The 10,014-nt window shown below is 59.0% G+C and overlaps 1 protein-coding gene across 1 annotated transcript; it reads left to right on the forward strand.

Moving 5' to 3' along the window:
* Positions 1–3,927: 3,927 nt before the first annotated feature.
* Positions 3,928–8,675, forward strand: Myl3 (myosin light chain 3). The gene is made up of 7 exons (XM_048334419.1): positions 3,928–4,184; positions 6,612–6,639; positions 6,752–6,901; positions 7,300–7,473; positions 8,100–8,177; positions 8,271–8,310; positions 8,431–8,675. Exons 1-6 carry the CDS (start codon positions 4,041–4,043, stop codon positions 8,297–8,299), a joined length of 603 nt encoding a protein of 200 aa, XP_048190376.1. The 5' UTR covers positions 3,928–4,040; the 3' UTR covers positions 8,300–8,310; positions 8,431–8,675.
* Positions 8,676–10,014: the final 1,339 nt, after the last annotated feature.

The following is a 10,014-nucleotide window of genomic DNA, read 5'->3' on the forward strand; positions in this document are numbered from 1 at the left end:
CGGAGTTTTTGTTTGTTGGCTTGCTTGCTTCGAGGAGAGCGCTCTTAACTCCTTGAGCCACAGCGCCACTTCTGGTTTCCGGGTGGTTCATGGGAGATAAAAGAGTCTCACAGACTTCCCTGCCCGGGCTGGCTTTGAACCGTGGGCCTCAGATCTCAGCCTCCTGAGTAGCTAGGATGACAGGCGCGAGCCAGCAGCTCCTGGCGATCGTGTGTGTGTGTGTGTGTGTGTGTGTGTGTGTGCGCGCGTGCCAGTTCCAAGCCTGGGCACCGTCCCCTGCTTATTGTTGGCTCATGGGACACAAGAGTCTCACAGACTTTCCGGCTGGCTTTGAACCGTGGGCCTCAGATCTCAGCCTCCTGATGTACTTGGACGACAGGCCCGAGTCACCGAAGCCAGGCGGGGGCCAGGTTTGGCGTCCTGGATCATTTTTTTGAGTCTGGATCCCCAGGGTGGAGTCTAGTTCCGGACTCTGAGTTCCGAGTTCTGGATTCTAGTTGCGAGCCCTGAGCCCCATGGGCCGGGTTTAGACTTGCAGGGCTCGGGTGTGGGACCTGGATTAGGAGCATCCTGGGGATCTGAGGTTTGGACTTAGGGCTGGGAGCTCTGTTCCTGTCCCTTCTCTGCCCCCTGCTGGCCGTTCCTCACAGTCAGGACTGCATCCACCATGGGGGGGGTCACCATGGCCCCAGAGAGTGACATAAATATTGAGGTGGGCAGAGGAGGTGGCTGATGGTCTTGGGGACCCATAGATCAGGTTGCGTCACTGTCCTGGGGGTGGGGGGCGGGGCTCTGTAGTCACCGGGGCTCCTGTCAATCACCTGGTAGTCCCTCCCCTTCACCCACTCCCGGGAATGAATGGGTTTGGGAGATTTTTCATGTCTGTATTGTGTTGTTTTTGTTTTTTTGGCCAGTCCTGGGCCTTGGATGGGAGATTTTGTGTGTGTGTGTGTGTGTGTGTGTGTGTGTGTGTGTGTGTGTTGTTTTGTTTTTGTGTTAGTACCGGGGCTTCAACTCAAAGCCCTCACCCTCTCTCTCTTCCGTAGATTTTAATTTCTTTTTCTTTCTGGTTGTTGTTCAAAGCTGATGCTTTACCATTCGAGCCACAGCTCCCCTTCTGGCTTTTTGCCGGTTTATTGGAGATAACGAGTCTCAAGGCCGGGCGCCCGTGGCTCATACCGGACTTCCTAGCTACTCAGGAGGCTGAGATCTGAGGATGGCGGTTCAAAGCCAGCCGGGGCAGTGAGACTCGTATTTCCAACTCACCACAAGAAAAAAAAAATCAGAAATGGAGCTGCGGCTCAAAAGGGTAGAGCAGTAGCCTTGAGTGGAAAAGATCAGGGACAGCACCCGGGCCCTGAGTTCAGGTCCCACCACTGACCAAAAGGTCTCACATGAAGCCAGCTCCTCAGATCTATCCTCAGTAGCTAGGGTTCTAGGCACGAGCCACCAGCACCCCGACGCTGACGCTCATTGTGATGAATGAAAAGGGAGTTGGGGAGCGGGGGGGGGGGGGGGGGAAGTATCTTGTTGATTGTGCCTTTGGGGTGAAGGAAGGGGTAAGCAGAGTCAAGCTGAGGACTCAAGGCTGCCTGGAGACGTTTCCCTGCGTGTCCCCCCTCCCCCTGTCCTCTCCTTTTGTGGTATGTCTGGCTGGCTGTGGGCCCCTCCACCCCCAACTCCCCCCACCCCCCACCCCCACCCCGCCACCCCCCTCCTGCCGCCTCTTCTTTCTCAATACCTTTGCCAACCATCTGGAAGAAAAGTGAAAAACTTGCGACAACCCCCCCCCCATCTTTCCCTCCCCTCCCCACCCACCCCCAAAAAAAGAGAAAACACACACACACACACACACACACACACACACAACTAAAAGCCCTGAATGTTGTTGTCACGATTCCAGATGCGGGGTGTTCTGCCCTCCAGATGAGGAATGTGTATGTGTGTATTGGTGGGGGGTGGGTTGGGGAGGATTCTAACTCTGGGCTGGAGGGATGGGGGGGGCGGGTTGGGATGAGAGGAGGAGAGCTGGGGACCCCGGGCCCAGCCTGAGGTGGGTGGGGCATGGTCGGCTTGTCCCGCCTCTCTTTTGGATTTCCACACTGGGGAAACCTCTTGGGTATTGGGGGTGGGGTGGGGTGGGGTGGGGGTGGGGGGGATTGGTGGTGGGGAGCTGCCTCTGATGTTTCTATCAAAGGCTCCAGGCACTTAAAAATAACCAGCAACACCCCTTCCCGTCTCCCCCTGCCCTCACCCCCACCCCCAGCACAGACACTGGGCGAGGAACAGAACCCAATGTGCGTGCAAGATGTCCCCATCCTTTGAGTTGCTCTCTCTGTGTGTGTGTGTGTGTGTGTGTGTGTGTGTGTGTGTGTGTGTGTGATTCATTGGAGAGAAGAAGAGTCTCCTGGACTTTTCCTGCCCCAGGCTGGCTTCGAACCGCGATCCTCAGATCTCAGCCTCCCTGAGTCGTTAGGATGACGGGCCTGAGCCACCGCCGGTGACCCCCCCCCCCCCCCCGCTCCGAGTCTTGGGTGGCCCTCGGCCCACCAGATGGTGCTCCCAGCCTGCCGTTTACCCCGGGGCTGGGCCTGCGCCCTCTGGGAAGAGCCCGAAGGCTACCGTGGGTGGGCGCTGCGGGTTCGAAACTGGAACGGGTAAAGCGGGGAGGGGGGGTGTCCCTCAGAAAAGCAATGTACCAGGATCCTCCTCCCCGCCCCCCCACCCCCAAATAAAAGCACGGGCGGAGGGGAAACTCAGGAGCGGCGCCGGAAAGTGGGGTTAGCGGGAGCCGGGGAGCAGGTGGCTCCCGCCTGCCATCCATCCTAGCGACGCGGGAGGCTGAGATCTGAGGATGGCGGTTCGAAGCCAGCCCTGGCAGGGAAAAGTCCATGAGACTCTGGGCTCCCTCGAACCGCCGGAACACCGGAAGTTTTGGGGCTCGAAGTGCCAAGCTTTGGGCGAAAGAGCCCAGGCCTTTGGGGGTGAAAGGAACTGGGTCTCATTGACATAGAATGGAGAACTGCGGTCTGGGAGGGAGCTAGGCCTTGGGGTGTACAGGAAAGAAAGGGGGGTTCTAGGAGCTGTAGGGAGGGGCAGGGGGAAGTGGGGGGGTTGTGAAACCCGAGACCCTGTTTGGGAGCCAGCGGCTGTCAAGATGGCCCCGTGCCCTTCTCCTGGCACGTGTGGGGGTGGGGTGGGGGGAGCAGGGAGGGTGTTTCCTGGAGACCCCCCCGGACGGATCCCCTCAAACGGGACAGCTGTTGGCCATGACCAGACACTCGCTCACGCCGGGGCGTTCTAAACACCCAGACATAAACATCCAGAGGCGCAGTGCCCGAGAACACCCGAAAGCGGGGGCCTCGGGGTGCCAGCGTGCAGACGTCCGCAGCCCCAGCACCCACAGACCGGCACCCCAGAAATCCACACAGGCGAGCAGACTCACACCCCGCCCAACGCAGAGAGAGGAGGGGCCGGGGACACAGCACGCGGAGACACGCACAGACACAGACGGGGGTTCGAGGCCCTGGGTGGGGGTGGGGGGGAGGTTCAACTCGAAAAGTGCCTTCGGGGGGGGGGGGTGGATCCGGGCTCTCAGCCGCACACCCCGGGACACACTTGACCCCCCCCCCTTCACCTGCGTTCTGTGTGTCGACCTGTGGAAGGGCGGGGAGGCCCTGCCTCTGTGTGTGTGTGTGCAAATTGGTGTGTGTGCACACCCCTTCCCCCCCTCCCTCTCCCCACCAACAGGTGATCAGAAGAATGGGGCCCTCCCTTCTTCTCCCCCACTCCCTCCCGGGTCTGAACAATGCCCTCCCCAGGCCCCAAAATAGCCCCTGAGCACAGCCAATGTCCTTTTATGGCCCTGTCCCTATTGTGCACCATCGAAGGGGGGGGTGGGGGGTGAGGGGGGGAGGGACTGGGGTCATGAGGTGTCCAGAGAGGATAAAGGCCTGGCCCGCAGGGTCGGGGGGAGGGCCCCCCACTACGCTCCTCTCTGCATCCTTCTCTTCCCTGGGTCCTCCGAGTCCACCGCTCTCATGGCCCCCAAAAAGCCCGAGGCGAAGAAGGAGGAGGCCAAGGCGGCCCCCAAGACGGCAGCCGCCGCCCCGGCCCCCGCCCCGGCTCCAGCGCCCGAGCCTGACCGGCCCAAGGAAGTGGAATTCGACGCTTCCAAGGTCAAGGTGAGGGAGCGAAGGAGGGTTCCCCCCCACACACCCCCCCCCCCCCAGACAGGCAGGTGGGGCTCCAGAAGCAAAAGCACAGGGCTTAAAGAGCTCAGCCCTGCTTGGGTCCCGGCAGCCGGAGGGGCCCGTGGTCAGATAACCAGAAGGACTGCCAGTAGTGGAATCGGGGTGTGTGTGTGTGTGTGGGGTGTGGTTCTCTCTACTCTGCAGCCTTCAGGAGACCCAGAGCCAGTTCTCTTCTTCCCCCCCAGACCCAATTCCCCCTCGTAGGCCAAGAAGATTCTGGTCTGACGGAGAGTCCCAAGCTTCACGTCCCAGGATAGGACAGAATTAGGGGAATTCGGGGGGGGGGGGGGAGAGGGCGGGGCGGGATGGATACTCACCCTGCCAAGATCACCGAGCTCAGAGGTCTCAGCTGGGGAAACTGAGGCACTCGGCCGGAAAAGGGAACGTCCTGAAGCCAGCTGGAGGGCTGCGTGGTCAGTTCGTTCCCGGGAACCCTCCTTCCTGGATGGAAAAAATCTCCCCCCCCCCACCCCCCCCACCCCCGAGTCTAAACTTGGAGGCCGGGCCACCGCCAGCCACCTGTGCTATGCGCATAGCAGCACGCAGCCCGCGCCCGCACCGCCGCTTCCCGGTGCTGGGCTGCCCCCAGCTGCCTCCCCAGGAGCCCCAGGGCGGGGGGGGGGTCCCCAAGCCCTGCACGTCCAGCCAAACCTGCACCCCGCCACGCGAAGCCTCCTCTCTCGGTCCTGAGTCTGCCCGTGTGCCTCAAGACACGGGTTCGAATCCCGGCTCTGCTCCGTTGGTGTGGCCATATTCCTTTACCACCCTGAGGTGTGCTTTCTTTTCCTTTCCTCTTCTCTTTCTTTTGTCCTCTGTCTTCCTCTCTTTTCTCCTTCCTTCCTTCCTTCCTTCCTTTCTTTTCCTTCCTTTCTCTTTTGTGCCGGTACTGGGGCTTGAACTCAGGGTCCTAGAATCTGTCTCTTTGCTTTGCCCACTCCAAGTTAACATTCTACCCCTCGAGCCACAGTTCTACTTCTGCGTTTTATTTTTGTTAAGTTTTGCTGGTCCAATGGAGATGAGAGTCTCACGGATCCTTCCTGCCCGGGGTTGGCTTTGAACTGTGATCCTCAGATCTCAGCCTCCTCCCCAGTAGCTAGGATGACAGGCGTGGATCCCTGGCGCTAGGAAATCGGACCATGAAGGTCCTGTTGTCAACTAAAGTGTGTCCACCCTGGGGTAGCTCCCTGACCCCTGCCACTCCCTAGATCTGAAGTTTCCAGCTGGCAAAACTCATGGTGACCATTAGTCTACCCAGTCCGGCCTCGCAGGTCTCCTGGTGGTGAGAGACAGGAGAGACAGCCAGCTCCTTCAGGACTGAATTCAGGAGGAACAACCATCCCGTCCCTGGTGACAGGGACAGACTCCCCTTCTTCCTTGGTGGACCCTGTAGGGGGGGAGGGGCTTTGGGGGAGGGGTGGCAGCAGGAGAGGGGACAGTTATGTCCCCTTTCCTCCAACGCTCCTTCCCCTAGAGTGTCCTTGACCTTGGAGGGGATGACGGCAGTGATTAAAAATAGAGCTGAGGTCAGGCACCAGCCAGCCAGGGGGCTCCCGCCCGGCCTCCTCGCTACTCTCAGGAGGAGGCTGAGACCCGAGGTTCCTGGTTTGAAGGCAGCCAGCCCAGAGCAGAGAAGTTTTATTTGGTAGAGACTCTTCTCTCCAATGAAACAGCCCAAGGCTGGAAAGTAGGGGTGTGGCTCAAACGAGCTCTGAGAGGGGGAAATAAAACTCAAGGCGTTCCAGTCGGGCAGGTGGGAGATGGGTTGGGGGCAGTATGGAGGTGTCAAGCCGGGCGCTAGTGGCTCACGCCTGTCATCCTAGCTACTCGGGAGGCTGAGATCTGAGGATCGCAGTTCAAAGCCAGCCTGGGCAGGAAAGGCCCTGAGACTCTGATCTCCAATGCACCACCAGAAAACCAGAAATGAAGCCATGGCTCAACGTGGTAGAGCGCTACCCGGCCTTGAGCCGAAGAGCTCAGGGACAGCGTCCAAGCCCTGAGTTCGAGCCCCAGGACCAGCAAAACAGCGAAAGGAAAAGAAAAAGTGGTAGGGGCTAAGACTCTAGAGCAGAACCAGGCTGAGGGACAAACTGATGCCTGTCTAGTCCTGAGCGACCACGAGCTAACAAATTAGAGCTAATGTCTTAGTGTGTGTGTATGTGTGTTTGCCAGTCCTGAGGTTTGAACTCAGGGCCTGGGCGCTGTCCCTGAGCTTCTTTTTGCTCAAGGCTAGCCCTCTACCACTTGAACCTCAACACTACTTGCGGCCTTTTCTGTGTGTGTGGTGCTGAGGACTCGAACCCAGGGCTTCGTGCATGGGAGGCGAGCGCTCTACCGCTGTGTATCTCTTTTTTTTTTCAGATCGAGTTCACACCGGAGCAGATCGAAGGTGAGCAGGGTCTTTGTAGCTGGGGGAAGAGGATCCCGGGAATGGTTGGGGGAAAGTGGGGGCGATGAGCTCCCTCGGGGTGCGCCAACGGCTCTTGTCCCTCTCCCGGTAGAATTTAAGGAGGCCTTCATGTTGTTCGACCGCACGCCCAAGGGCGAGATGAAGATCACCTACGGGCAGTGCGGGGATGTCCTGAGGGCCTTGGGACAGAACCCGACGCAAGCCGAGGTGCTCCGTGTCCTGGGGAAGCCGAAACAGGAAGGTGGGTCCCCTCCGCGTGGGAAGGAGGCACGTCTGCCTCCGTGGGTCTGCGTCAGGGGCTGGGACAGCCAGAGAAAGCCCTCCCTGGCCCTGGCCTGTCTCTTCCTGACCTCCCTCTCCAGGGCCGACTCCTGGCCATCTACCCGGAACATCGTAAGCCAGGGCTGGGAGGGTGGCTCAGTGGTAGAGCGCTCGCCTAGCATGCAGGAAGCCCTGGGTTCGAGTCCTCAGCACCCCATACACAGAAAAAGCCGGAAGTGGCGCTGTGGCTCAAGTGGTAGAGTGCTAGCCTTGAGCAAAAAGAAGCCAGGGACAGTGCTCAGGCCCTGAGTCCAAGGCCCAGGAACGGACACAAAACCAAACAAACCAAAAGCAGGATTTGGTTCCCTCTCTCGGCAGAGCTCAACAGCAAGATGATGGACTTCGAAACGTTCCTGCCCATGCTCCAGCATATTTCCAAGAATAAGGACACGGGCACCTACGAGGACTTTGTGGAAGGGCTTCGGGTCTTCGACAAGGAGGGCAACGGCACTGTCATGGGTGCTGAACTCCGCCATGTGCTGGCCACGTTGGGTGAGGGCAGCCCCCTCCCCGCCCCCACTCCACAGAAGGCAGCGGAGATGTCACTTAGGAGGGGAGGGGGGAAAGGAAGCATGTTACAGGTGGGCTGGGCACGGTGGTGCATGCCTGTAATCCTAGCATCAGAACCAAAGAAAAGGTCCACTCTGAGAACAGGACATCCACCCACCCACCCACCTACCAACCCATCCATCCACTCATTCACCCACCCACCCACCCATCCATCCACCCACCCATCCACCCACCCACCAACCCATCCATCCACTCATTCACCCACCCACCCACCAATCCATCCATCCATCCACCCACCCACCCATCCATCCATCCACCCACCCACCCATCCATCCATCCATCCATCTACCCACCACCCACCCACCCATCCACCCACCCACCCACTCACCCACCTACCCATCCATCCATCCATCCATCCATCTACCCACCCACCCACCCAGCCATCCATTCATCCATCTACCCACCCACCCATCCATCCATCCACCCATCTACCCACCCACCCACCCATCCACCCATCCATCTACCCACCCACCCACCTACCCATCCATCCATCCATCCATCTCTTCACACTTCTGCGCAGTGCTAACTCAGCCTTCCACTCCTGCCAGGTGAGAGACTGACAGAGGACGAGGTGGAGAAATTGATGGCAGGGCAAGAGGACTCCAATGGCTGCATCAATTATGAAGGTGGGCTCCGTAGGGTGGGGACCATGGGGTCCCTACTCCAGTCTTTAGCTGCCCGGTCGGAAGCTCTGACCCTCACTTTCTCCTTCCTCCCAGCATTTGTGAAGCACATTATGGCCAGCTGAACCTCCCATAGGTGAGAGACCCCTACTTCCTGACCACACCCACCACCTCCATCACCTCCCACCGCCCCAGCTCTGCAGTGAGGTACCCTGCAGCCAATGTTCTCTGAAACCCGCGGCTGCCTTTGCTTCAGGGAGCCCAGGGGACACTGAGCCGGGGACATCTCCTCCCATCTCCTGTCTGTGATGCCGACACTGCTGTCCTGAAGCTGCAGGAAGGAGGAGGAAGTGGACCAGACTCCTCCACGTACCCCAAGATCTCTGTGAAAGGATGAGATCGCTCATCCCTGCCCACCCCCCCTTATCTACGGTGCTTGCCTGGGACTCCCTCTGTGTGTCTACCCCATGGGCCTGATAAATAAACGGAATTCCTTCCTTCCTTCCTTCTTTTCTTCCTTCTTTCCTCCAGTCCTGGGGCTTGAACTCAGGGCCTGGGCACTGTCCCTGAATGTCTTTTTGCTCAAAGCTAGCACTTCATAGCTCCATTTCCAGCTTTTTGGTGGTCCACGAGAGATAAGGGCCTCTCTGACTCTCCTGCTCGGGCTGGATTTGAACCACAATCCTCAGATCTCAGCCTCCTGAGTAGCTAGGATCACAAGTGTGAACCACTGGCACCTGGCCTGTTTTTTTTGTTTTGTTTTTCATGGTATTGGGTCTTGAACTCGGGTCCTCATACCCTCCTTTAGCCTTTTCCTTCAAGGATAACACTCTACCACGTGAGGCCCATTGCCGCTCCTGGCTTTCCTTTGGTTCGTGGCAGATAAGAGTCGCGTGGGTTTTTCTTCCTAGACTGGCTTCGAACCGGGATCCTTAGATCCCAGCCTGTTAGGCAGTTCGGATGACGCCCATGAGACCCCCGTGTGTGCGTATTTGTGCTTCTTCCTGTGTGCGTGTGCATTCCCACGGGCGTGCGCTCCTGTACGCCCGTGTGGTGATGGAGTCTCTGCGGATGGGTCGGTGCGTGTGTATGTGTGCGATCCATCAGGGCGCGTGTCCACGTGCGTGTGTGTGTGTGTGTGTGTGTGTGTGTGTGTCAGCACGGATGTGCTGGGGGCCGCTGCTGAGTCAGCGCGCAGGCTTGGGCAGGCTGCACTGCCAGGCCGCCAGGCTGGGGCCTCCCCGCAGATGCATAAACACTGGTCCCGGCTCCCCCCCCCCCCTCGAGCAGGGTGGTCCAGCCCGGGGCCCGGCTGCTGCTGGGGAAGGGATGGGACCGGGTGAAGGGTTTCGCTTCCTGCCAGCCTGCTCCCTCCTGGACTTCAAAGGCGACCTCTGAGGCTGGGGTCTGGGGGGGGGGGGGAGTCCCTCAGCTCCACTTCCGGTTTGGTCTCTGGAGTTTTATTCTTTTTCTTTCTTTGTACCAGTTGTAGGGCTTGAACTCAGGGCCTGACCGCGGTTCCTGAGCTCAAGGATGGCTCTCCACCATTTGAGCTACCCCTCCACTTTGGGCTTTTTGCCGGTTCGTTGGAGATAAGAGTCTCGTGGACTTTCCTGCCCGGGCTGGCTTTGAACTGGGATCCTTAGATCTCAGCCTCCTGAGTAGCTAGGATGACAGGCGTGAGCCACCAGCTCTGAGCAGTTTTTACACTTGGAGGAAACTTGGATAAAGACCTATGAATGGAAGTAGATAGATCTGTTCCAGGCCCAAGGCTCCATCTATTGATCCACCCATTTTTCCATCCATCTACCCACCCACCCACCCACCCAGCCATCTGTCT

Source organism: Perognathus longimembris, chromosome 26 (genome assembly GCF_023159225.1).
Source record: "Perognathus longimembris pacificus isolate PPM17 chromosome 26, ASM2315922v1, whole genome shotgun sequence".
Classification (NCBI taxonomy): domain Eukaryota; kingdom Metazoa; phylum Chordata; class Mammalia; order Rodentia; family Heteromyidae; genus Perognathus; species Perognathus longimembris.